The 27,898-nt window shown below is 46.0% G+C and overlaps 1 protein-coding gene and 1 long non-coding RNA gene across 2 annotated transcripts in view; one reads left to right on the forward strand and one right to left on the reverse strand.

The window, feature by feature from the left end:
- Positions 1-12,882, reverse strand: part of LOC123152981 (uncharacterized) — a 15,751-nt gene extending 2,869 nt beyond the window's left edge. Inside the window, exons 1-2 of the mRNA XM_044572322.1 lie at positions 12,799-12,882; positions 12,408-12,618 (exon numbers count right to left, since the gene is read on the reverse strand). Of these exons, the coding sequence (XP_044428257.1) occupies positions 12,408-12,539 (132 nt within the window). The 5' untranslated portion in view covers positions 12,540-12,618; positions 12,799-12,882. The remainder of the gene's footprint in view (positions 1-12,407; positions 12,619-12,798) is intronic.
- A 7,010-nt stretch (positions 12,883-19,892) lies between these two features.
- LOC123151200 (uncharacterized) lies at positions 19,893-25,375 on the forward strand. The gene is made up of 7 exons (XR_006475542.1): positions 19,893-20,512; positions 20,605-21,205; positions 21,303-21,511; positions 21,812-23,124; positions 23,788-24,495; positions 24,582-24,775; positions 25,095-25,375. It is a non-coding gene; the product is annotated as an uncharacterized lncRNA (long non-coding RNA).
- Positions 25,376-27,898: the final 2,523 nt, after the last annotated feature.

Genomic DNA, 27,898 nt, shown 5'->3' on the forward strand with positions numbered 1-27,898 from the left:
ACCCTCATGCCCCCTCCTTCCGCTCCGACAACCCCCGCGCCCCGCCTCGCCGTCTCGGTCCTCGCCACCGACGGCCTGCCGCCACGACTGCCAGCCCGATGCCGCGGCACACCCAGCTGTCCGAAGCCTCCGCTGCCCCGCAGCCGGCACAGGAGCCCAGCAGCGCCTCCCTCTGTCGAGTAGCCGCTCCCACCAGCAGCGCCTCCCGCCTAGCAACGCCTCCTCCCGGAGCTACGCCGGCGACCAATCCATAGGCGGGTAGCCACCACTCCTACGTCCCCCCCTTCTTCCTCCTCCCTCTTCCCTCACCCCCTTCCTCCTTCCTCTTGCATCCTCTGTCTGTTCATTTTTCCCCTGATTTTTGCATTGGATGAGTACGTGCGCTAGATTGGGTATTGTGAGAATATAACGATGGCCATTTCCTGATGAATACTTGCTGCACGATTTTTTCCGGTGCATGTTAAAGTTTACTTGTGAAAGGATTTTGCATGATAGGTGTTTGTGATAATGCTTCAGATGAGCAAATGTTTTGGTTTAAACATGTTAGCAGTGAAACGTGGAATGACTGGTGATATATGAAAGGAAAAAGGTTAAGTTGTTTTATCTGCACCGTCTTGACCTGAAATCAAAGCTTAGCAGTAAGATTCAGTTTGAGAGAGCAGGAGCTTTGTCTTGGTTATACACTTATACTGGCCGAAATTTGTTAACACATTAGTATTGGTGGCCGTCTTGATGTAGGAGCTCAAGAACCTGCGGCCGCAGCTCTACTCCGCCTCCGAGTACTGCGAGAAGTCCTACCTCAACACCTACCAGAAGCAGATGTGAGTAGCCACCTCTGCTGTTCCTCCTCTCCTCCATTAGAAGTAGTCGCAGAGTTATTGAGTGGACGGACATGCTTAGATGGGCCTGGAAGACAGGAAGAACATTTAACTTGAAATGATCATGAATTGGAACTAAGTGTGTGTAGAACAACAATAACTTACACTAGTTTTGTAGCCTCCAACAAGTTTATGAGCAAACAGAATTTTCCTTCTCTTTTAGTAATATGCAGGCAGCTCCCTGATCAGTGTTGTTGTTGGTTGTTGTAAAAAACTAGTTACCAGTGCACAAATGAGTCTGAGACATGCCAAGCTAAGCTACTCACCATTTGAACTTTTTGCGCCATCATGAGTTATCTGGATGTTAGAGTACTCTAGTACAGTACTCCTATTTGTATGGTAAATTTGGTGAATGAACAGTCAATAGTGTAGTGAATGAACAGTCAACAGTGTAGTGATTTAAGGAGGAAAGTTATCCGGCTGGATTTTCTTCTTCTTAAAAGCTTCAACTTCAAAGTATAGTTTTACAAGCTTCTGCAACTTTTTCTTAACCGCTGCTGCTGCTGTTATGCCTGTATTCACTGCTGCTGCTGCTGTACTTGTGATGATGTTGTACTTGTGACGATGCTACTTGTGATCTTCTGAAATGACCCATTGGCGATGTCATTGCGCGGGGATAATGATTTTGCAGGTACCCCGAGAGGCCCTTGAGTTTGCCGGAATGTCGATTAACTTCCGTTCCGGCAAATTCGGGTACTCCATATGTCCTATTTTCAGCAAAGGTCATGCTGAAATTTTCCGTGAATTTTAGCATGACTTTGCTAAAAATAGGACATATGGGGTACTTGCGACTAATGCATGGGCCGGGGTATCTTAGTACTTAGTTAAGTAGGATCAACTGCCCCGCCATTCTTGTTGCATTAAACCATAGGTGGCAATAGAGCCAAGTGATTAGGCCCAACTTAGAATTCTCCTTAGCATCGATAAACCCTAGATAATAAACCCAACATAGGTGGCAATAGAGCCAAGTGATTAGTGCCAAGTGATTAGGCCCAACCTAGGGCGCCTCGGCATCGATAAACCCTAAATGATGAAAACTTAACTTGGCTTCTATAGGGTGCCTCGGTGTCGATGAGAACCTAAATGATGTACGCTTAGGCTTTTAGGGTGCCTTGGCGTCGACAAACCCTAAATGATAAAATTTTAGCTTTTAGGATGCCTCGGTGTCGACAAACCCTAAATGATGAGACCATGATCTTGTTCCTTGACAATAACTTACTTTTTTGACCAAACTTTTTTCCTATTTAGAGCGAAACATGGCCCACAACGATGAGGCCGGCGGTTCGGGCGGCAAGCAATTCTGGGAGCTGTCCCAGGAGTTGGAGGAAGACACCGATCCTGACTACACAACCCCTAGTGACGTCGGGGATGACACCACTGATGATGGCGCCGCGGATGCCACCACTGATGATGGCGACGCACACACAGATGGCAGCCAACCGAAGAGGCAACGGAAGGACCGGCGCCCGAACGTGCTCGGCACCGTCAGGAAGGAATTTATTGAAGTGAACTCTGACGGGCATCCGACAGTGCCCAAACACATAGTCAAGGGGTACTCGATTCAGCTCGGGTGCATTCTCCGGAGCACCGCCTCGATCAACACCGAGAACCTAAGGCATAAGGACCGAGGGAATTTGCGCAGCCTCCTCTTCACGAAGCTGCACGAACGATACTGGTTCCCCGCTGAGTTCGCAAACACACGCCTCTCGGGTAATAAAGTGAACGGTGCCGCCCTCACGACGATGAGCGCGGCCCTGTCTACTTGGAAAAGCACGGTGAAGGCAATGATTGACAAAGGTGATAGTTATGAGAAGATCAAGGCGAAATATCCTTTGATTAGAGAAGATGACTACAAGGAGTTCAAGATCAAGTGCAAGAGCCCCACAACCTTCGAATCAAGTCAGTGGGGGAAAGAAATGCGGCAGTTGAACATAGGGGTCCACCAGCTCGGTCCCGGCGATTACAGAGTGGCGGAGCCTGTATGGGACAAGGAGGACGCGGAGCGTGCCGAGCAAGGCCTACCGCCCCGCTTCGAGAAATACAGAGACAAGCAGACCAGGAACTTTCTCAGGGCCCGGTACAAGGAGGACCCGGTAACAAAGGAGCTTACCACGGATCCGAAGACCAAGGAGCTTGAGCTTGTTCTGGTAAGGAATACACCCCCGCGTAATTAGATCCATATGGTTGCATTCTAATTAATCCCCAATATTTCTAAATGGTTCATGTTCCTTCCGCAGGACAAAGAAAGCAGTAGCGCGGGGTCGTCTCAGAGCTCCCCTTTCGACACCCCTTTGAATAGGGCGTTGAACGTAATGAAAAACAGGGATAAGCTCTATAATCCGATGTCAGCTGGTCGTGTGGCCGGCAAAGGCTTGTCCACAAAATGGTCGTCATACTATGCCGCTGGTGGGTGAAAGGAGAAAAAGACCAGCTCGGAAAGCCGGTCGCGCGAGGTTGAAGCACTCAAGGCGCAAGTGGCGCGGATTCCGGAGATGGTCCAAGAGCAAGTGCAACAACAACTGGGATCGACGCTCACCGGCATTATGCCTACCTTGATTCATGGGATAATGACGTGGATAGCGGGTGGCCAACAGGGGCCGCCCCCGATTCCCAGCTTCACGGCCAGCAACTCGCACAACGCGCAGGCGGCGCCATTGGTGTCTCCGGCGGCGGCTGTATTGGTGTCTACGGCGGCGGCACCATTGGTGTCTCCGACGCCGGCGGTATTGGTGTCTCCGACGCTGGCATTGGAGCTTAATGCACCCGGGTGTACGCCGGCCGGCACCTCGCCAGCAAGTGGCCCCTCCGTCAGTTGCACGCCCGCCGTTGGCGGTGCCTCGACATTAGCCGAGCTCGACGGCATCACGGTAACTAAGCCTCTCGGCCGAGGACTTCATCTCCTTGCCTTTGACTGGGCATCCCTGACGCCCTACATGTTTTCGCAGGGCGCCGCCGACGTTCCTTGCACTCTCCTGCACTTCGTGGACGGCGAGTTGGTCGATGTCGCCAAGGGCAGAATCGTTCAACCGGACAACCCCGTGTTCCACGGTAATCCGATGCCACCCACAATGTATAGGGTTGAAGTGGTTCGGGTGCTGCTAGGCTGTGACGACCTGTTACCTCTGATTCGACCCGCTGGGGCCGACGAAGAAGATGAGATGACCCTCAGCGCCTGCGTAAGCTGGCCCCTGCTTTGGCCGAAGATCCAGATTCGTTTGGGGGCGGGGGACACCACCCCACAGATAAGACCACCAGTCGTGCTGGCGCCAACCATGGCAAGAACGCCGCAACGCTACCGGACATGCCGGACATCCCTATGGCACAGGATCCGGACATGCATATGGCACAGGATCCAGACGACGACGATAACGACGATGGTACATTTACCAACGTCGATAAGTACTTTGCCGAACATGGGGTACGGTGACGAGTTCTACGGGCCTCCTTCTCAAGAACCCAAACAAGACGACCGCAATCTAGCTGGTACGGCGGAGAAACCCAATTGCAACAGGCCTCATCTGGTGTTTAGTTATCAGGAGACACCTCCAGCTGCCGCCTTCACCGAGCCTCAGATAGCGGAGGTGCCAAATATTATCAGCCCCAACACGCTCAAGAAGGCGGTCTGTGAGCAGAACTCGGTCCCATTACAGCAGATCAAGAAGAAGGGCCGGAAACGGCAGACTAAAAAGGCCGCCGGTGCGAGCCAGCCGGCACCGAGTAACATCCGTGCTCAGGACGGGCCACCTTCACCTAAGGATATCTCGAGGAGGGTGCATGTGGCAGGTAGGGCGATGCTACCGACTGTAAGATTTTGGGTAAGTGTTCCTACTCCCAACAGGGGAGCCGTGGGGGTTATATATTGATTGATGACTTGTGTTACAAGAGTTGGCAGAGTCTTATCTAACAAACAAGTGATATTACAGGAGATCTTAAACAGGAGATAGAAGGAGATACAACACCTAACTACTCCAACGAGATACAAGAGTTACTCGGCCCAATAGCCTCATAACAATGTGTTTAACATCCTCCCTTAATCTGAACTTCTCAAGTTTAGATTATGCTTGAATTCTTCAAACAGTCCTGTTGACAGTGCTTTAGTAAATCCATCAGCCACTTGATCCTTTGAAGGTATAAACCGAATCTGCAATTCTTTGCTAGCAACTCTCTCTCTAACAAAATGATAATCAATCTAAATATTTTCATTCTAGCATGGAAAACAGGGTTGGCAGAGAGATAAGTAGCTCCAATATTGTCACACGAGAGACATGGGATTTGTGTATGAAATATTCCAAGTTCTTTGAGCAAAGACTTGACCCATATAATTTCTGCAGTAGCATTGGCTAGTGCTTTGTATTCTGCCTCAGTACTTGATCTTGACACAGTGGCTTGTTTCTTTGCACACCAAGAGATTAAGTTGGGTCCAAAGAATACTGCAAAACCACCTGTAGACCTTCTGTCATCTAAGCAACCTGCCCAGTCAGAATCAGAAAAGGCACTAACAAGTGTAGAGGTTGACTTGGTAAACGTTAGTCCAATGCTTAGTGTATTCTTCATACATCTCAGTATACGTTTAGCAGCAGTCCAATGAGTAGAGGTAGGTGCATGAAGATACTGACACACCTTATTGACAGCAAACGAAATATCAGGCCTCATAAGTGTCAAGTACTGAAGTGCTCCTACCAGACTCCTGTATTTAGTACCATCCTCTTGATTCAAAGGCACACCCTCTGTGAGAGACAACCTTTCTGAGCTGGAGAGAGGAGTTGGTGACGGTTTACAGCCCTGCAATCCTTCCTTGCTCAAAAGATCAGTGGCATATTTCTCTTGAGAGAGATGAAGACCACCTTCCTGGTTTCGCTTGACTTCAATACCAAGGAAAAAATGCAAGTCACCAAGATCTTTTAGAGCAAAATCTGCCTGTAAATCTTGCAAGAGAGCTGTAACTGCTTTATTGGAGGAACTGGTGACAATAATATCATCAACATAGATAAGCACAAAAATAGTGGTGTTGGAACAGCTATAGATAAACAGAGAAGTATCAGACTTGGACGGAACAAAACCAAGACTTTGCAATTTGGAACTCAAGCGAGAGTACCATGCTCGTGGAGCCTGTTTCAGTCCATAAAGTGATTTATCTAGTCTGCAGACATGGAATGGCCTGTTGGGATCTTCAAACCCAGGAGGTCGTTTCATATATACTTCCTCTTCCAAAACACCATGAAGAAACGCGTTCTGCACATCTAATTGACGAAGGCACCAGCCACGAGAAACAACAATAGAAAGTACCAGACGAATAGTTGCTGCTTTAACAACGGGACTGAAAGTATCCTCATAATCAAGTCCATACCTCTGTTTGAATCCTTTAGCAACAAGACGTGCTTTATAACGGTCAATGGTACCATCGGATTTCCGTTTGATGCGAAAAACCCACTTGCCATCAATAAGGTTGGTACCCGGAGAGGAAGGAACAAGGTGCCATGTATGATTTTTCTGAAGGGCACAAAACTCCTCATCCATAGCATGTTACCATTTTGGATCAGCAAGTGCTTCATGAACAGTGCGAGGTTCTCCTGTAGACATATCAGATACAGCCAAGCCATATTTAGTTTTATAATTAACAGAAGTAATGGTGCCTAATCGAAGTCATGTACGAGGTGGCTGCAGTGGCACAGAAGATCCAGGAGCAGCAAAATCCGCCTAGACAGGCGCGCCGGTCAGATCGGCAACTGACAGAGGCGATCCCGAGGCGGCTGTCGCGGTCGCTGTCACGGTCGGATCATCTGTGGCAGATCCAGAAGGTAGTGAAGTAGATCGCGCCACAAAAGATCCAAGGGGATCCAGCAGCGCACGCGCAGGTGGAGCGCTGGTCCCGCCTGCGGTCCCGCCTGGCGCAGGGGCAGGCTGTCGCTTGGCGTAGATGCGCGGAGATTGCGCATAGCGCCCGGATGGTGGGTCCCGGCCGGTCGGGGTGTCCCCTGCCGGTGGTTGGCGGGTTGCACACGCGTCCACCGCGGTACGGGTGACCGATCCCGAAGCAGATCCGGGCCCAGACTGGCACAGTGATCCTGGGGCGGTTTCGGCAGCAGTCTGCCGCACCGATCCCGAGGGAGATTGGGCTGGATTTGCTGCATCCAAATCAGGGGCATTCGGCACAATATTTTCAGAAAAAATTGCACCATTCTCCACTTCATTTTCTGCACTGTTCAATCCTGTAGCATGAAGCTCATATGGAACCAGAGAGGAATTAGTCAATATGGAATCATCATTATTAACACCCACACAATCATCGCTAAGAAGATGAGAAGGAAGAAGAAGGTTTTCCTTCTTGAGAAGAGCACCGGCATTGGGATGGAGTTCTTCAAAAGGAAACTGGGTTTCGTCAAACACAACATCACAAGAGATGTACACATGTCCAGTGGATACATCAAGACATTTTACCCCTTTGTGTTGAGCACTATAACCAAGAAAGACACACTGTTTGGAGCGAAAGCTAAGTTTGCGAGAATTGTAGGGGCGAAGGTTGGGCCAACAGGCGCAACCAAACACCCGAAGAGTTTGATAATCAGGGGTGACATGCAAAAGGCGTTCAGTGGGTGTTCCATTGGAAATAGTTCGACTTGGCCACATATTAATGAGATGAACGGCGGTAAGAAAAGCTTCATCCCAAAATTTGAGGGGCATAGAGGCATTAGCGAGAAGAGCTAACCCTACTTCAACAACATGCCTATTCTTGCGTTCAGCAGAGTTGGTGTGCGTGAGGGCATGACACATGGTGAGATATACCTATTTGTTGAAAGAAGGAATTCAATTTTTCATACTCACCACCCCAGTCTGACTGCATGGCAAGAATTTTGCAATCAAACTTGCGTTCAACGAGGGCTTGAAAATTGTGGAAAACTTGAAACACATCTGAACACTTTTTAAGAAGATATATCCAAGTATATTTGCTAAAGTCATCAATAAAGCTCACATAATAAGAGTGTCGACCAACAGAAGTGGGTGCTGGGCCCCAAACATCAGAGAAAATAAGTTGCAAGGGTTTTGTAGACACACTAGTAGAGACAGAATATGGTAGTTGATGACTTTTTGCTTTTTGGCATGAATCACAAACAATTTCTAAATTTCTTTCACCAACAACTGGGAGTTTATTCCTACTAAGAATTTGTTGAACAGTAGCAAAAGACGGATGACCTAATCGACTATGCCACCTTTCAGCAGAAAGCTTGATGGCACCATAGACTTGTTTATTGAATTTGCAATACTTGGGAAGCAACGAATAGAGCCCTTGCACACAAATACCCCTATGAAGAACCCTCTTCGTGACCTGATCCTTGATCAAAAAGAAGAAAGGGTGAAACTCTAGAAACACATTATTATTAAGAGCAATTCTATGGACAGATAGAAGATTCTTAGCAGCATTAGGAACATGCAAGATGTCATTGAGTTCAAGATTTGTGTGTGGGGTTTCAATGATGGATTTTCCAATATGACTAATTTCCATACCTGGACCATTTGCAGCTGTGTAGATTTGATCATTGCCACGGTACTTTTCATGCATCGCCACCTTGTCCAGCTCTCCAGTGATATGATTAGTGGCACCTGTATCCATATACCAATTTGGTCTACACCATATGACATGTCAGCAGCGGCTGCAACTTTTTTCCTTTGAGAATTGTCCTCAGCATAGCGAAAATCACAATCTTTAGCTATGTGGTTTGTTTTTTTTACAGATTTGGCACTTCCCTTCATATCCCTCGCAGCCCTGGAAATTGCGCCCCCGATTGTTGTTGCCGGAGGGGCGCCTGTTGTTTCCACCGCGAGGATTGCCCTGGTAGTGGCCGCCACCCCCACCAGGATAGCCGCCACCGCCACCGTTGTGGTAGCCGCCGTCGCCGCCCGGGTAGCCGCCGCCACCACTGTTGTTTGGGTGGTAGCCGCCGCCACCTCCCTGGTTGCCGCCACTGTTGTGGTAGCCACCGCCACCACCGTACTGTCCTCCGCCTCCTCCGTACTGGCCGCCTCCACCACGGGATCCACCACCACCTCCACCACTCCGCTGGTTTTGGTAGGTTTTGGTGTTTCCCTGGCGACCACGAGATGCAGTATTCGCCGATGACTTGAAGGATCCGGCGTTTGTTCCATGGAACATCTCGACCCGCTGATCGAAGTTTGCTACCATGGAGAAGAGGATATCGACGGAGACCGGTTCTGTCCTTGCATCGAGCGCTGAGATAATGGGCTGGTATTCCATGTCCAACCCGGTGATGATGAAGGAGAGCAGTTCATCCTCGCCGATCGGCTTGCCCGCCGCTGCAAGCTCATCGGAGAGGGCACGCATGTGACCAAAGTATGCGGCCGTCGTCTGGGAGCCCTTCTGGGCGTTGGTGAGGGCGACTCGTATGTTGTTGGCGCGTGAGAGAGACATGGCCGAAAACATGTTCCCAAGCGCTGTCCAGATCGCATGTGATTTCTCAAGCGAGGCAACCTGGACGAGAACTTCTTTGGATAGGTTTCTGAGAAGGTAAGCGAGGATTTGTTGGTCTTGGATGAGCCATTGGGAGTAGGTAGGGTTCACAACAACCTGATCCTTCCCTTCGGCGTTTTTGGTGGTAAGGGTTTTTGATGGTTCTTCAGTGGTTTGATCTAGGTAGCCGATGAGGCCGGCACCCATGATCTGCGATCTTACCTGTGCGCGCCATAAGATGTAATTGGTTTGGGTAAGTGGCTCAGAGGTGTTGTAGTTGAGGCTAGAGTTGACGGCGGAGGAAGAAGATGACATGGCTGACGAAGGGAAAGCGGGCTAGGGTTTTGGCGCAGGTGGAAGGAAGGTGGCTAGGGTTCTTGGCGCAGGCAGAGATCGATCTAGATGTGGCGGAAGAGGTTGCTCTGTATACCATGTAAGATTTTGGGTAAGCATTCCTACTCCCAACAGGGGAGCCGCGGGGTTTATATATTGATTGATGACTTGTGTTACAAGAGTTGGCAGAGTCTTATCTAACCAACAAGAGATATTACAGGAGATCTTAAACAGGAGATAGAAGGAGATACAACACCTAACTACTCCAACGAGATACAAGAGTTACTCGGCCCAATAGCCTCATAACAATGTGTTTAACACCGGCAAATATGCTCAATGCTGCAACCGGTGCTATGCGGAGTCTGCACGATAGTGTTCTTTCTTTGGAGAAGCGGCGTCTCAAAGAGAATGATGTGGCATACCCGGTTTTCGTGGCCAAGGTGCCAGACGGCAAGGGCTTTGTGGATGGCGCCATCGGGGGTACGATCGTCCTGCGGTTTGATGACATCTTTGCTATGTTCAACCTTCATCTGTTGCACTACACCTTCGTTCGGCTGTTTTCGCTGAGTATGGAGATGCGGATCATTAGAGACAAGACCCCGGACATCGTGATCGTCGACCCCTTCTACATGCGTGCCAAGCTCTTGAGCAGCGCTGGGGACCGCCAAGTCGCGAGTTCACACCTCGAAGACGTCATTTTGGCAAACCAAGATAAGGATAACTTCCTTGTGGCTTACTTTTCCGAGTAACTCATCCCTTAACCGCCCCGTAACATATGATTTCTTAGATTTCGATTGTTCTTTTTTTTTTCTAACATTTCGTGTTCTGTGCAGTGACACACATTGCACACTCATCCTCTTAAGCCCGAAATATTCCATGACCACGTATTTTGACCCGAACCGTAACTCCAAGATAGACTACACAAATATCAAGAAAGTTCTTGATGATGTTCTCCCCGGCTACGCCAAATCTGGAGGCACCTTCACCAGGGCAGTTCGTAAGTACGGCAAGCACGTGTTCGCTCACAATACGACATTCTGTTGCGTCAAGCAGCCGCCTGGCGGTCAGAAGGATGCCCACTACGCCCTCCATCACATGCGGGCGATCGTAAGGGACCATCATCAGCTACCAAATAATCTCAAAGATTGGGCCGCGAGCTTGTCGGCAATCCAAGACGCGGACATCAGACAAGAATTCTTTTGCATCCAGTCAGAGTTTGTGGACATCATCCATCAAGATGTCCTTCATACCTCAGGGCAGTTCTTCCTCAGATATCAACCATCCAACATTGAGATAGACGGAATGCTACAAATGCAGGCTGACAACGCCCGCGATTTCATGACCATCACGACAGACGGCGGCTTCATCCACGCTCCTGTCCATGAGTCGAGTTGAAAGTAGTGATGTGTAGTTCTGAAACATTGATTGGCTCATGTTGTAATTAAACTTTAATGAATTGTATGTCTCTTTGGTTTGGATAGTCGTTCAACTTAGATGTAATCGATGCTATTTGTTAGTAGGACCATGAATCGTGCTATTAATGTCTTGCTTTTCTCTTCCGATCCTTTTGTTGCATACTTATATATTGCTTATGTATGTATTGTCTGTTGTTTGGCTTGTGCATAGAGATGCCGTCGTATGTCGTGTACAAGGGTAAGATTCCCGGAGTCTACGACGACTGGGAGGAGTGTCGGAGACAGGTTCACCGTTTCAGCGGTAACAGTTACAAAGGGTACACCACTAGGGCGGAGGCAGAATCTAGATACGCCCGCTATCTAGTGGGAGAGAGGAGGGAGCGTTGGAGGAACCAGATGAAGACCAGTTTCATCGCGATGATGCTCATCGTGATGACCGCAGCTCTCTTCTATGTGATGGTAGTTTAGATGATCGATATCGACTTGTAATGTGAAGACAAACTCGATACTCGTGGTCTCGAGACTTGTAATGTTTTATCTTTGTTCGGTCTTTTGAATTCGGAGACTAATATGATGAATTGTATTCGGAGACTAATCTTCTATTGTATTCGATGAATCTGCTGTTGCTGTGTGCTACTGTCTATATTCTGCCAAATAATATATTTGTAACCTGTGCAAAAATCAGAAAAGTAAAAAGAATAAAACCTAATATTCATACTAATGGCCCATCACTATATAGTGCGCCATTAGTATGCCAAGTATACTAATGGCGCATCCATCCGCAGTGCGCCATTAGTGTGCCAAAGCACATGGTTAAATATGGCCCCTGGGAGGCATACTAATGGCGCATGGTGTTATATACTAATGGCGCACTGTGTGGTGCGCCATTAGTATACCAGATACTAATGGCGCACCAGTGGTGCGCCATTAGTAGTAAATACTAGTGGCGTGATACTAATGGCGCACTAGTGATGCGCGCCATTAGTAGGCAAAACTGGTGCGCATTAGTAAGCCTTTTACTAGTAGTGTAACTATTGTTTATCCTGAGTTTATCAAGGCACAAAGAGATCCTATAACAAATGCCATAAAAAAGCTATCGTATGCTATTGACATATTTGAGGAGGCCAACTATGCTTAGAGCAAACATCACAGAAAAGAAACAACAAGCTAACAAATATACCAAATGCCTAATGCCTTTCGAAATTTGTAAACTTTCTTTCTAAAGGGAGCACTGAAAGAAAGACATCACCTAGCTGGTTTTTTAACTAGCTCAAGTCGGCCTCTTGCAGGAAAGAACATGAAGAGAACAATTATTACCTTGTTATTTTTGTTTTTGTTGTAACGCTTCAGAGCCAGTTCAGCAAATCGAATCGTTTGCTTCTGGTGAGCATCTTTATCCATGGTTACATTAGGATTAGGCCTACGCCAAGTCTTCGACACAGCATCCATAAAGTCATCAACCAGTGCATCATATGCAGAATCTTCACTTTTGGTCTTGGGGTCAGATTCATATCTGAAATCAGGTTCCCTGTTCAAATAATTGGTTCAGAACATCATGACTAGAATGGATGATCAAACATCGGAGGGCACAATGATGACAAAACAACATGTTTATTTTTTTTTCATTCAAGGGGGGAAACAACTAGCTAGTCACACATGACCAATCCAAAAACCCAATAACCAGAGAAGAGTTCTAAAAGGTAGATACCTTCCAGCAATCCCTGAACCATCATAGGAACCAGATGCTGAATAAAGCCAACCTGAAAATCATGTTAAAACTCTTAGAAAGATGCCCATCTGGCTATATCATAATTGGAAGAAATCTGCACCTAAATCTAACTGTGAAGTCATACCAGAGGCCTCATTGTGATCATCATCATCATGTGAACCTATCTGCATATCCTGCTCAACCTTAGGGCAGTACCTGCATATATCCAAAAGCATATGTCCTCAGAGCACAATGGCAAACAAGAGCAAAGTTCCAAAGGGATAAAGGTAGAACCCTACGTTGGACTTGTTGGGCTCTTATAGCCATCCCATCATCCCATGGAGAAATTTCTATTGGCAATGGCGATGGTGGCTTCGCTCTTGGCGACGAGTGGCATTGGACACTTGAGCTTGTTTTGGCATGGTACCCGCCTCTTGGAGAGCCCTTGGGTCCGTCTTCCAACCGGTATCGCTTGGAAGACCACGGCAATGACTTGGATCCCTGTCGTCGGTCTTCCAACCGATGCCGCTTGGGCAACGGCAACGACTTGGATCCCCTGCGAGGCGAGTGGGAACGGGGGCTGGGGCTGCTGCTGTCATCACCGCCACGGTGGTGCTGGTGCTCGCGGTAACTCTCCCCTTCTCTGGACCGGGACTTGGATCGGGGGCTGTGGCTGCTCCCGTCACGGCCACTGTGGTGCTGGTGCTCGCGGTACCACTCCCCTTCTCTGAATCGGGACTTGAATCGGGGGCCGCGGCTGCTCTCATCACGGCCGTAGTGGTGCTGGTGCTCGCGGTGCCTCTCACCTTCTCTGAATCGGGACTTGGATAGGGGGCTGCGGCTGCTCTCGTCACGGCCGCGGCGGTGCTGGTGCTCGCGGTACCTCTCCTCTTCTGTAGATCGAACGGGCGGTGACGGCAAGGGCGGAATGCCAGACCCGACGCAGGGAGAGTCCACGCCGTATCCCGCGCGAGGATCGGGCGGAGGAAGAGGAGGCATGGACGCCGGGAAGCCGCCGCCGTCATGTGGCTGTGTCGTGTGGCCGCGGGGTGCGTCGATCAAGCTATAATCGAGCGGCAGCGAGCGGAAGCACGGGCGGCCTTGACCGAGCAGATCGGAGCCCCCAGCCGCGTACGGGGAGTCGGCGACGCGCACCATGGCGGCGAGGTCTAGCCGTCTAGGGTTTCGATTCCGGTGGCAACCGTGAGGCGGAGGGAGGGGAAATGATTTCCGGTGGCGTTTCCTTGTGGCCAACGCGCACCCCGTCCGCTCTACTTTTTTCCTTTTCCTGTTCGGATTTCGTTTGCGGGACCTTTTCGGTTTTGTTTTTTTGCCCGATTAATTCTACCAGTTTTTTCCCCCTTTGGTTTCCTTTCCGGTTCTATTACTTCTTTCTTCTAACTAGAAGAACACCTGTGCGTTGCAACGGGCCACATTAAATTTAAAAGTTCAATATTAATATTCTTATATATATCAAATGACATTGGCGACCTTTTTTACCATCAATTCCTCACACACACACTCGGCCTCCCTCTTCCTCACTCTCTCTCCCCCTCTCCCTCTCTCTCTCTAACACACACACATATCCATCTTATTGGGTACGGGACCATAATCCATCTATTTCACACACACACGCTAGTACATAACAATATGGATTATGTGTATTATATTTGCCACCACAACTGAGGGAATTAATTTCATGTAAATCGGCCAGCCACAGCTCCAAGAATACGCGGAGGAGGTGGCCCTGGTCGGCGTCGGCGCCGTCCGGCACGGGCCACGGGCCCGCTTCCAAGCGCGTCTGCGCGTCGGCCACCCACGCCGTCTCCTTCAAGTGCCACTTCCACCGCACCAACTCCCAGGGTCACGGCCATGGCCAGGGCCAGGAAAGCCGCCCTTCTTTGCCCCCTTCACCGGTCGCGGCCAACGCGGTGCCGCGGCACCCGGCCTCGCCGTCCTCGTCCTCCAGCACCGTCGTGCCCCAGTGACGCAGCCCAAGCATCAGCCTCGAGAATCAAGAACGCTCGACAACGTAGAGGGAAGGAAAGGTCATATACATGTCATAAGAAAGGGAGTTTATTTACTGCTCCCTCGATGTATTGTTTCCTTTGTCTGGAGATTGATTACCATCCGTGAGTTAAGGTAAGGTTTACGTGATTGAGAGATTTTTTGAAAATCAATTATTTGTTTTCTTATTAATGTAATTGAGTGATTTAAGGTAAGGTTAATTAATTTAGATTTGATCTTTAGAGATTGTTTGTGATTGATTCTACATTACTAAATAACTTGCGCCAGTATGGAAAGTTCTGATCTGTTTAGATTTCTTTCGCTGTGTGAGAGGGTGACGCGAAAATAAACCGATGAAGTTAGGGGAGGGGACGAAAAAAATCTACGAAAAAAACCAGCGAAGGTGGGAGGAGGTACCAAAAAAAACCATGGAAGGTGGGAGGAGACTACCAACTGCTTCATTAGGAGTAGAAATTATTAGAGATTAGAGATTATTTATTTCCTGAAAACCTATTATTTGTTTCCTAAAGCAAATTGCATTAATGAGAGAGATTTCGTAGATTTGGCTAAGGTAGGAAAGAATCTATTATTTGTTTGCTAAAGCAAATTGCATTAATGGGAGAGATCCGTTGATTTGGCTAAGGTAGGAAAGAATCTATTATTTGTTTGCTAAAGCAAATTGCATTAATAAAAGAGATCCGTTGATTTGGCTAAGGTAGGAAAAAATCTATTATTTGTTTCCTAAAGAAAATTGCATTAATGAGAGAGATTTGTTGATTTGGCTAAGGTAGGCGGTTTTTGCGGTTCGTGGTGGCTTAGTGTGAGGTGGGACGAGGTAACAAAAAAACCATGAGAGGTGGGACAAAAAAACCTGGAAGGTGGGAGTTGTCCCTGGTTAACCTACGAAATTTCGTAGATTTTTTAGGACGAAAAAAAACCTGGAAGCAAGACTACCAACTGCTCCCTTAGGAGTAGAGACTAGAAGAATACCCGTGCGTTGTAAGGGGCCACATTAACTTTAAAAGTTCAATATTAATATTCTCATATATATCAAGTGACATTGGCGACCTTTTTTACCATCAATTCCTCACACACACTCTCTGCCCCCATCTTCCTCACTCTCTCCCCCTCTCCCTCTCTCTCTCTCTCTCTCTCTCTCTCTCTCTAACACACACACATATCCATCTTATTGGATACGGGACCATAATCCATCTATTTCACACACACATGCTAGTACATAACAATATGGATTATGTGTATTATATTTGCCACCACAACTGAGGAAATTAATTTCATGTAAATCAGCCAGCCACAGCTCTAAGAATACGCGGAGGAGGTGACCCGGGTCGGCGTCGGCGCCGTCTGGCACGGGCCACGGGCCCGCTTCCAAGCGCGTCTGCGCATCGGCCACCCACGCCGTGTCCTTCAAGTGCCACTTCCACCGCACCAACTACCAGGGTCACGGCCATGGCCAGGGCCAGGGAAGCCGCCCTACCTTGCCCCCTTCACCGGCCGCGGCCAACGCGGTGCCGCGGCACCCGGCCTCGCCGTCCTCGTCCTCCAGCACCGTCGCGACCCAGTGACGCAGCCCAAGCATCGGCCTCGAGAATCAAGAACGCTCGACAACGTAGAGGGAAGGAAAGGTCATATACATGTCATAAGAAAGGGAGTTTATTTACTGCTCCCTCGATGTATTGTTTCCTTTGTTTGGAGATTGATTACCATCCGTGAGTTAAGGTAAGCTTTACGTGATTGAGCGATTTTTTGAAAATCAATTATTTGTTTTCTAATTAATGTAATTGAGTGATTTAAGGTAAGGTTAATTAATTTAGATTTGATCTTTAAGATTGTTCGTGATTGATTCTACATTACTAAATAACTTGCGCCAGTATGGAAAGTTCTGATCTGTTTAGATTTCTTTCGTTGTGTGAGAGGGTGACGCGAAAATAAACCGATGAAGTGAGGGGAGGGGACGAAAAAAATCTATAAAAAAAACGAGCGAAGGTGGGAGAAGGTACCAAAAAAAACCATGGAAGGTGGGAGGAGACTACCAACTGCTTCATTAGGAGTAGAAATTATTAGAGATTAGAGATTATTTGTTTCCTGAAAATCTATTATTTGTTTCCTAAAGCAAATTGCATTAATGAGAGAGATTTCGTAGATTTAACTAAGGTAGGAAAGAATCTATTATTTGTTTGCTAAATCAAATTGCATTAATGGGAGAGATCCGTTGATTTGGCTAAGGTAGGAAAGAATCTATTATTTGTTTGCTAAAGAAAATTGCATTAATGGGAGAGATCCGTTGATTTGGCTAAGGTAGGAAAGAATCTATTATTTGTTTCCTAAAGAAAATTGCATTAATGAGAGAGATTTGTTGATTTGGCTAAGGTAGGCGGTTTTTGCGGTTCGTGGCGACTTAGTGTGTGGTGGGACGAGGTACCAAAAAAACATGGGAGGTGGGACGAAAAAAAACCTGGGAGGTGGGAGTTGTCCCTGGTTAACCTACGAAATTTCGTAGATTTTTTTAGGACGAAAAAAAACCGTGGGAGGTGGGACTAAAAAAAACCTGGAAGCGAGACTACCAACTGTTCCCTTAGGAGTAGAGATAACACCATACAATGCAGATGCCCAGATGCACTCATTTATATGAATGCGCACAAGCACACCCTGCCCTAATGGGCACCTCTAAAATATTGAGCCAGATCAGTATTTTAGATTGACTGAGTCATCCGGGCGCCTTCGTAGTTGACGCGAAAATCTTCTTCACTGAACGGACGTCACCGAAAGTTTTGATATGAACTTTTTTCATATTAAACATCTTTTCTAAGATTGACGAAGTCACCCGGGCGCCTTCATAGTTGACGCGAAAATCTTCTTCACTGAATGGACATCGCCGAAAGTTTTGATATGAACTTTTTTTCATACTAAACATCTTTTCTGAGATTGACGAAGTCACCCGGGTGCCTTCGTAGTTGACGCGTAAATCTTTTTCACTGAACGAACGTTGCCGAAAGTTTTGATATGAACTTTTTTCATACTAAACATCTTTTCTGAAAATTATACTAATCTTTTCTTAACACATGGACATTTTCTAAGACGAGAGGGACATCCTTTTGAAAGACGAGAGGAACATTTTCTAAACACATGAACATCTTTTTATCTAGTGGTGTTCCCCAAATTCTAACGGCATTGGTGTATTCAGAACGCCTCTACTTTTCCACTTTGTAGCGGCATTGACCATAGGGACCTTCATCTGTAAATGAAATAAAACCGACATGCCATGTGCGCCTTTGCACACAATTTATTAGTGATGTTGATTGACTTTTGAATACTCGCTGGGAGTGCTCAACTCTTTACCGGTGCTTATGTTCTAACCAACACAGCTATTGTGTTCGGGGGCCAATAAGGACATGTACAATGGTGGCATATATGGATACATATGCCCCATGATAAAAAGTAATTTGAGTCATCTACATTAATTTTTTCTCTTCAATGTAAGCTATTACTAAAGGCATGTATAATGCATAGCCCCAAGGTGATGCCTCGCATGCCATGTAGGATCGGATATGACGTAAAGTAGGTTTGGATAGGGAAGCGGGATCCTCTCCAGGAGGCGGGTGCTTGAACAGAAAAAGTGTGATCCGGTGACAAAATCTGAAAAGGTTGAGTGAAAAGTAGAGATGCATGTGTACTAGACTCTTTATTTTTTATTTTTTAATGAGACCCACTAGTGATAGCTTGCACTGGAGAGAAAAAGTTAATGCAGATGCCTCAAATTACTTTTTGTCAGGGGGCATATGTATCCATATGCCACCATTGTACATGCCCTAATGGGCCTCATTAAGAAATAGAAAATAAAGACTCTAGTACACATGCATCTCTACTTTTCACTCTAACCTTTTCAGTTCTTGTCATCGGACCGTACTTTTTCTCTTCAAGCACCCGCCTCCTGAAGAGGATCCCGCTTTCCTATCCGAACCTACTTTACGTCATATCCGATCCTACATGGCATGCGAGGCTTCACCTTCAGGCTATGCATTGTACATACCCTAATTGGGCAGACACACTATCGGCACGTGAGTTTCTCCTTTCTCCCCTTCCTCGCTTTTCCCTTTCTTCACGTACTCTTCTCTACATCTAGATCTAGATAATTAGCTAACCATAGATGTAGCTACTTACTACTACCTTCGTCCTGGTTTATTGACCCCCTTTATGTTTTGTGCTAAATTTAGACCTTGAATTTAACTAACAATTTGTTAATGCATGTAATAAAAAATAATATCATTGAAAACTATGTTCAAATACGAATCCAACGATATAACTTTGGTGACATGCATTATTATTTTGTTAGTTAAATTTATGGTCAAAATTTGACACAAAATACTGAACAAATCAACAATAAACCAGGACGAAGGTAGTAATTAAGTTAGATCAACCAACTCTCCCACGTGCATTAAATGGACCCCCCCTTCTCTCCATGCCTTTGAACTCCTCGTCATAAGCCCCCTCCCAGGGGCAGACCCCGTTGGCACAACCGGTGTCATAGGACACCGGGTAAAATTTCTACTTATGCTATATAGTCCTGTATCTCTACTCTTAATATCTCAGTCGATAGTCTTCGTAATTAAATTTCGTCCCACCAACACTGGGGTTTTTTCGCCCTCCCTCCCACCTCCCACGTCCCAACGACCCCCCTGGACCCGCGAACCAACAAAAAACCCATCAAAACCATGGTAGGAGGGAGCGATCCAGGAGCGAGCGAGGCGATCAGAGTTAGGAGGGAGCGAGCGAAAAAAAGCCTACGAAAAAAATCAACGACTCGCACACGCACGAGCGAGCGAGGCGATCAGACTGCCCTCGATCGCATCCAGGTCACAGTCGGGACACCTCTGCCAGGACAATAATCCTACATCTACGTGAGGCCTACGTAGACTAACCTAAACTGCCTAACCAATTAACTTCGGCCCCCCCCTGATTTTCAGGTGGGTGGGGCCCCTTCCTCCCCCTTCTTCAATACTAATTAGCCACGTTGCACTTTACGTAAAACACGTAATATTATTTACGGAAGTGTAGCATTGCTCCTGCCAGGATCCCTTCGCCGCCGCCATCGCTCGCCCATCAAGCGCCGTTGATCCCTGCGCCGCCGAACCCTTCGCCGCCGCCGATCTCGTCGCTACGTCGACGCCAAGATTTGACGCTGCCGAACCCCTTGCCATCGCGGATCCCTTGCCATCGCGCATCCGCTTCAGGAGCCGCCGCTGATCCCCATCCATGTCACAGTCGGGACACCTCTGCCAGCCGTGCCTTACCCTCCTCTGTGTGCTGGTGGTGGGGATGCAGCACGTCATCGATCGCGAGATCGGCAAGCCCAAGTACCGCTGCGCTTGGGCCTATGTCGAGTGTCGACACGGTCGCGGACAGCGGCTACAGGAGGACCGAGTGCGGCGTACCTCCGCTCTCTACCGGCAGCTCTGGCGGATGCTTCTGCTGCTGCCGACTAGCCGCATCGTCCTATCGCCGCCGCCGCCCATCCTGACGAATCCGGCACCGGAGGCCTTCCCCTCACCTGTCGCGAGTCCCGTAAATGCTCGAGGGCACCACTCTTGGTGCTCCAGTGGTGGTCCGAAGCCAGCGTGGTGGAGGTGGTCGGACATGGCAAGCAACAGCACTACATGAACATAATAAAAAAGATGTACCAAATCTGAAGGTGCTACAATTGATCTACTCATCTTTCCCCTGATTTGAATAATTGTCAGTTTGTGAGCACGTCACTCAGCATGTTTTCTAATGTATGTGCAGGGCTTAGCTGGGGCAATTTTGAAGCGGTTCAGATGGGGATTTGTATCATATCATGCTGCTGTGTATGCTGTTCTTTGCTCTCGTTGGGGCAATTTTGTGCAGGGAGATATGTTTGGATTAGTTATGTGATGCTCTGTCATGCTCTTTGTGCACCTGCTCAAGACAGAAAATTTTAGATATTTGAACTGATTATTGGTACCGGCACTAATCGTATTTATTCTCATTGTTCCAGGTTAATCATCTAGGGAAAGTAACACTTGATCACAGGGTATTAAAGTTAGTAGATGTATGTAAAGTTATGTAGCTTCGTAAAACAGCTGTCAGTTTTTAGATTTTGGTCAGTTATGTAGCTGCTCTCCAATGGCCTTTTCAACTCAACATGCCGTCGGACAAATATAGATGGAGGACATGAAACAAATCAGAAAGAAATTAGCAATATGTTAAATCCAGATATTCCTCTGATTTGCTGCTTTCATTTTGTGGAACCTAGCTTGTGAAATGTTCATGTGTTCTTACTTGAGTGCCTCTTGTGGTTTTAGCAATGGAGTTGGCTCTAGCTCTTGAAAAGATGGTGAACGAGAAGCTGCCCAACGTGCTCACTGTAAGTTTCTCTTTCTTGCCTATTTATACAAGGAGGTTACTTTCAAGGTATTGGTGTTCCTATTCGACACAATGAATTCTTTATTGAGTGCAACTAGGAGATTGCGGCGGCAGCGGGGGTTTTGTGTCGGCATGCTGTGGGGAGCTGCTGGACAGTGACCGATGGTGGTGGATCAGAGTTGGAATTCAAGAGGGTTGGTGTGGTTGCAGTTGTCTGACGATTGGGAGAGAGCAGAGCAACAGAGGAGGCTGGCCAAGGACATGGCCGTGGATAACACATCTTGCTCGGTTTCCCCGACAAACCAAGGTTGGTTGCATCCTGCATGACCTCATATTTTTCATAAGAGTTTTGTGGTGCTCTTTTTTAGAGAAGTTTTGTGATGTTAACTCATGAGACATTTGACATGATACTATGTGAATGTAAATGTAATCTGCAATGCAAAGCAAACAGAGTGAACAAGCCAAGAACGTGTTGGTCAGTCTGTCATTGTCATACTTTTATTTTTGTAATTCTATCGTACTATATAGTTAGTACAAGATCATCAAATATTCAGGATATGTTTTGGAAATATAATTTTGTGAAATTGAATGCACAACATGTTCATAGGAGAGGAGACAGAGGCTTGCTATTAATAACTTGAGTCGCTGTGATGATCGCCCGGGCGGCCGTGTAGCCATCTCAGATGGAGTCCCAGGGGAAGGACCACAAGGAGGTGCCCACAGGTATGATAAGATTCAGCTTTCCGGAATTTTGGTGAGGCGCTCGGCGCACTGCAAAACTTTTATTTGTAAATGTTGCATGCTACTACCTCCTAATTAACATGTCAATGAAAAGAAGTAGATGGAGATCTTCATAGATATTGTAACATGTTTTGGTTTGCAGGTTTAATATTTGACGTCCTCTGTTTGGTAATGAGAGCAAGCATCTTATGTTGGTTGTGTCATCAAGCTCTGGCTTGTAACTGTGTACTTCTCTCCTCATCTTCTTTGAGGAGGTTTTTTTAGGGAGTCTTGATAGATTTGGTAGAGGATCTAAACTTTCTTTAGAATTTTAGAACCACTATCCTTTTTAGTGTCGGTGTTCAATTGATTATAGATGATAGGGACACTTTGGACCATGGTCCTGGTTCGGTGTGGTTTCACGATTGTCATTGGTGTCCCATGTGTCATGTCTCTGCTTCTGCAGAAATTCTCACTCAGGTTGAGTAATTTGGAACATATGGAACTGCGATGCTTCATTGTGTACACATTCATCTTGTGGAGTTAGTATGCATTTAAATTTCAGTTCAAGCATGTTAGATCAGAGGGATTAAGCAAGGTGCATATAATTTTTGAGTTCTTCCAAAACTTCGATGAGATTGCTTCTGCACTGTTTGTCACAGGACGGTGAGTTCCTTCTCGTTGAAACATCTCGGTACATTATGTTTGGCATCAATTTTTTAGCCCCCTACCAATTGTTGTCAAAAGTAGGCCTGGCATTGTCAAAATAGCTTTTGAGGGATTTTTTTAGAAGCAAACTTCTGCGAGGCACAACCATAATATGTGTGTTAGAAATAAGCTCTGTTCATGTATATTATTATGCCCAATTTAAAACTGAGTATGATCAGAATGGTTTCATTATGGTTATTGTGACTTGTGACTGAAGGACTATCCATTGTTGCCCCGTAAAGATTTGTGCAGGTTCATACTTTCTTTTTCTAATGTATTGTGCGGTCGAGGTCTCTAGCAAGGATACCCTCCCTAGGGTGTTCCGCACTTCGTGGACTGCGTCTGCTGGCCCAACGCCAGTGGAGATCCGCTGCTGCAACACCGGAAGAAAGCGTCCTGCAACACGGCGCAACGGCTGCAGGATTGTCCTTCGGGAACTCAGCACCTGGACCTAGGCAGGGCAACGTCGTCTGTGCTATCCTTGTCATCCTGGTGAGCCATACTTTCCTTTTCCGATCCGTCCGTTTGGAAACGGAAAAGCTTTATTACTTTGTTCGTTCATCTATATGGAGGTCCTAGAAATTGAGGCATGGTGGATGCAGTATTAGCGGCTGGATTAACTGTGCTCAGTACCACCAATGTTTTTCTTGAAAATGTGTTTTACATGCTTCTATATAGTTAAATGATGTGCTTGCTTGTTACATGGTTGTTTTTAGCTACAAATCAGAATACTGGGATGTTAATGATTGTAGGTGATGTTTTTCTCTTCCATGCCTAAATTGTCTTTAGTATATGTCCATATAAAGAAAAGTGCAGTGTTCCAACTATTGAATCAAAATTGTTAACTTAATTATTTTTATCTATTTTATAGTTTGAGCCGAGGGCTTCTTACAATTTTTACTACTACTAATTTCCACTTCTACTAGAGTCATTTGTCACATGAGTTTTAGAGCAGGGTACTTGGTAAATGATTTAGAGCAGGGTACTTGGTAAATGTTACGTAGACCAAGAAGTACTTGCTTAAGCTTACTGGATCTACTCATCTTCTCAGTATGGAAAGGGCTATGAATATGATGCACCTGTCAAGTTGTTGGTAAAGCATTTGTATTCATTCAATGGAGCAATCACCTGATGATCAGCATGGTGGTATCACAGGTTATCAGTTCTTCTCATGTTAGTTCATGACATCCCAATCCGAGCAACCAGCCGTCGATTCAAGCGACCCCCTTTAGGAATCCATGGAATTTGAGGTGGATTTCCTGGAAGAGGGAGGAGGAAGGATGATGGTGGGGTTCATGAGGAAGAGGAGTCCACCATCTGCGACTCCCTCCCTCAGGGGAACATCGCAGATTTGACTAGGAGCTCTCAAGCACGAGATCGCCCGGGCCTCTCATCTGTCCTTGCAGGCATGTGTTCTTCCTCCTCTTATGAGATCATCATGTGCAAATATGCTAGAGTTGTACTCCCTCTGTAGACTAATTGTGATCTAAAAGGTCTTATATTAGTTTACAAATATAGTACATAATATCTTGCAAGGCCTGACTAATAAGTAGTTGTGGCTTAAGATGCTTCCAGAGACTCATTGGAATGGTGGAATTCAATCGGACTATCATATGAGCATAATAGACTATGAGCATCATTCAGATTATAATGAATGAGAAGTGAAGGTCTGAATGTCAAACAAAAAACACAGTGCTAAATATTCAGTCAGGTACGGCTCATGGGATGATACAACTATTAGTGGGACAAAAGGGTTGTACTTGCATGCACATGCTTATTGATTCAAGGCAGGATTATGGGAGATAGTGCATGGTCCAGATGAATAGATGGAACCCGTCTAGAGAAAAGAAAAAGGAGAAAAAGGTGCCACCAATTCGCATCTGTACATAATTTATAGAACTGAGATTCAGTTGAACCTGATCTAAGATGTGCGTGCATTGTAATTACAGAAGAAAATTGTTCTTCGTAAGAAAATACTCCCTCCGTCCCACTTATTTTGGGACAGAGTACATATTACATCATATGTAACCGGAGAATGGCGGCATGTCAAGATCAGGCAAGAACTCTGATGCCTGTGTGCACTTGCTGAATATAGATGATTGTGATGGCCTCATTCCTTGGATGTGTAGGGAGCTTCAACTTGGTACGTAGTTTATTACCTCCTACTTTTTGCGCCTACAAAAAAATTATGTACGTTGATATATGTGGTCTAATCAGTACCATGCATCATAACCTATCCTTCGTTTTACTGAAGTTTTTAGTTATTTATTTCTTGGCCGAATAAATTCCCTTTCGTATGTAAAATACAATTGATCATCATGAATAGGAAGTACATCATTGTGATTTTATTTGTCACTGCGAATGTCAAGTAAAAAAAAATCAAATTATTGACATTGAACTCTTAAACCTTTCTCCATGTATGTACAGACACTCAAATCTGAAGTAGTGTTTCCTATGTTTAGGCAGTTCACAAGATACGCGGCCATCGATGCATTCGGCGGTGGCGAAAATGCACATACTTTAGGGGTGCCTCGGTATGGCTGTTGGCTCACATGTTCCCCTTGGCCGAATCATTGGGTATAGGAGGAGTAGGCGGCCGGGGGTGAATGAATGGTGCCTCGAGGAGTTTCTCGATCATGCTTTTTCCATCTTGTAGATCGTTCAGTGGATCGTGAAGTTTATATGTAAGGTATTACATGTAATTAATTTTTTGGTTGGATGGATGCAAAAAAAAAAATCATGTACTTAACTCATCTGGATTGTTTGTGCATAGTTACTAGAGAAGAGAGGTGAAGGGGAGAGGAGAGGGGGTGGTTGAAATTAGAAGATAAAGAAGAATAAAAGCGTTTTTATCATGCATGAGGATCTTAATGGCACATTTAAATACGATTGATGTTGAACTAGGAAAACATGTGTGTCCTGTTGCAACACATGGGCATTGTCTTAGTGTTTAGGCTAGGACACCGGTCAATTCAAGAGTTGGACACCAGGTTGGACCGGACTAAAGCGAGCGAGGCAAACAACAAGATAGCGATCAAGCGCGGCCCAGCTAGCAGTGGCAGCCCATCCGATCGGTTGGAGACAGCGAAACCTAGCTCTATGATCCATTTACCTAAAAGAAGAGTTGTATGATCAATTGGATCGATCTTCTCCTCTGTACATGTGTGTCCATTCGCCTCCTGACCTCGAATCTAATCCCGGCGAGACGGCGTCGCCTGCTCGGCCAGCCGCCGTCGATGTATCGCCTCTCTGCCAGCCACCCCTGCTCTCCCGGCCATGCACCCTCCGGCATCTCTGGCCACTTATAGATGGCAGAATTACTTCCCACTTGGTAACATCGTCAATCAATCTCTCTCATGTTTATTTAATTCTTTTTTCCGAATTGTATTTCTAGGGATTTTAAATTTAAGGGCATTACAATTGAAATTGGATTGGCATGATTTCCTAATTTCTCTTAGGGTTTAACATGTATTTGGATCATTTGTTGACCATGCGCGGTGGGGGTAAAACACAATTGAAGTTCTATTATCGTAGGCAGTCAAGGCGGATGGTTGTGAGCCCTCTGTCAATCCAACTTGTTGTTTTATCCCCCAGATCTTAATGAATCAACACGCAACACTCTTGCATGTTCCGGAAAAAGGTCTATTGCCGTATGTGCCATCGCTGAGCAAATTTGTTTTGTTGTTTAGTATTTTGATATTTTATAGTATCCAATTTTAAATAATCAACAAGTATTTTAGGCGAAACACTTTATTTCAGTAAACATCTTTCTATAAGATATTTTAAGTTATTTTTCAAGAAACGCAGTACATTTGCGGATGCTCAGATACACGTACATACATACACCTTTATGACACACACAGATGTGTTGTTATGTATAGTATTGTTCGGTATCCATCCGGTATGGTGTACACCTGGACACCGGGGCATTTTCAATCTGGGTCCGCCCCTGCCCCCTCCCCCCAATCCTCTAGGCTAGGTGTTTGATACGTCTCCAACGTATCTATACTTTTTTGATTGTTCCTTGCAATTATATTATCTGTTTTGGATGTTAATGGACTTATTTATACATTTTTATATTATTTTTAGGACTAACCTACTAACCCAAGGCTCAGTGCAAATTGCTGTTTTTTTTTGCCTATTTCAATGTTTCGCAGAAAAAGAATATCAAACGGAATCCAAACGGAATGAAACCTTCGGGAGAGTTATTTTTGGAACAAACGTGATCCGGGGGACTTGGAGTGGACGTCAAGAAAGAAACGAGGGAGCCACGAGGCAGGGAGGCGTGCCCCACCCTCGTGGGCCCCTCGCAGCTCCACCAACATACTTCTTCCTTCTATATATATATCCATATACCCTGAAAACATCCAGAAGCACCACGAAACCCTATTTCCTCCACCGTAACCTTCTGTACCCAAGAGATACCATCTTGAGGCCTTTTTCGGAGCTCCGCCGGAGGGGGAATCAATTGCGGAGGGCTTCTACATCAACACCATAGCCTCTCCGATGATGTGTGAGTAGTTTACCTCAGACATTCGGGTCCATAGTTATTAGCTAGATGACTTCTTCTCTCTATTTGGATCTCAATACAAAGTTCTCCTCGATCTTCTTGGAGATCTATTCGATGTAACTCTTTTTGCGGTGTGTTTGTCGAGATTCGATGAATTGTGGGTTTATGATCAAGATTATCTATAAACAATATTTGGTTCTTCTCTGAATTCTTATATGTATGATTTAATTATCTTTGCAAGTCTCTTCAAATTATCAGTTTGGTTTGACCTACTAGATTGATCTTTCTTGCAATGGGAAAAGTGCTTAGCTTTGGGTTCAATCTTGTGGTGTCCTTTCCCAGTGATAGCAGGGGCAGCAAGACACGTATTGTATTGTTGCCATCGAGGATAAAAATATAGGGTTTATATCATATTGCTTGAGTTTATCCCTCTACATCATGTCATCTTGCTTAATGCGTTACTCTGCATGCTGGATATCAGTCGATGTGTGAAGTAATAGTAGTAGATGCAAAATCGTTTCGGTCTACTTGTCGCGGACGTGATGCTTATATACATGATCATGCCTAGATATTCTCATAATTATGCACTTTTTTATCAATTGCTCCCACCGTAATACCTATGCTATCTTGAGAGAAGCCACTAGTGAAACCTATGCCCCCCCGGGTCTATCTGTTATCATATAAGTGTCCAATCTATTTTATTTCGCAATCTTTACTTTCAATCTATATCATAAACATACCAAAAATATTTATCTT

Source organism: Triticum aestivum, chromosome 7A (genome assembly GCF_018294505.1).
Source record: "Triticum aestivum cultivar Chinese Spring chromosome 7A, IWGSC CS RefSeq v2.1, whole genome shotgun sequence".
In the NCBI taxonomy this organism is placed as follows: Eukaryota; Viridiplantae; Streptophyta; class Magnoliopsida; order Poales; family Poaceae; genus Triticum; species Triticum aestivum.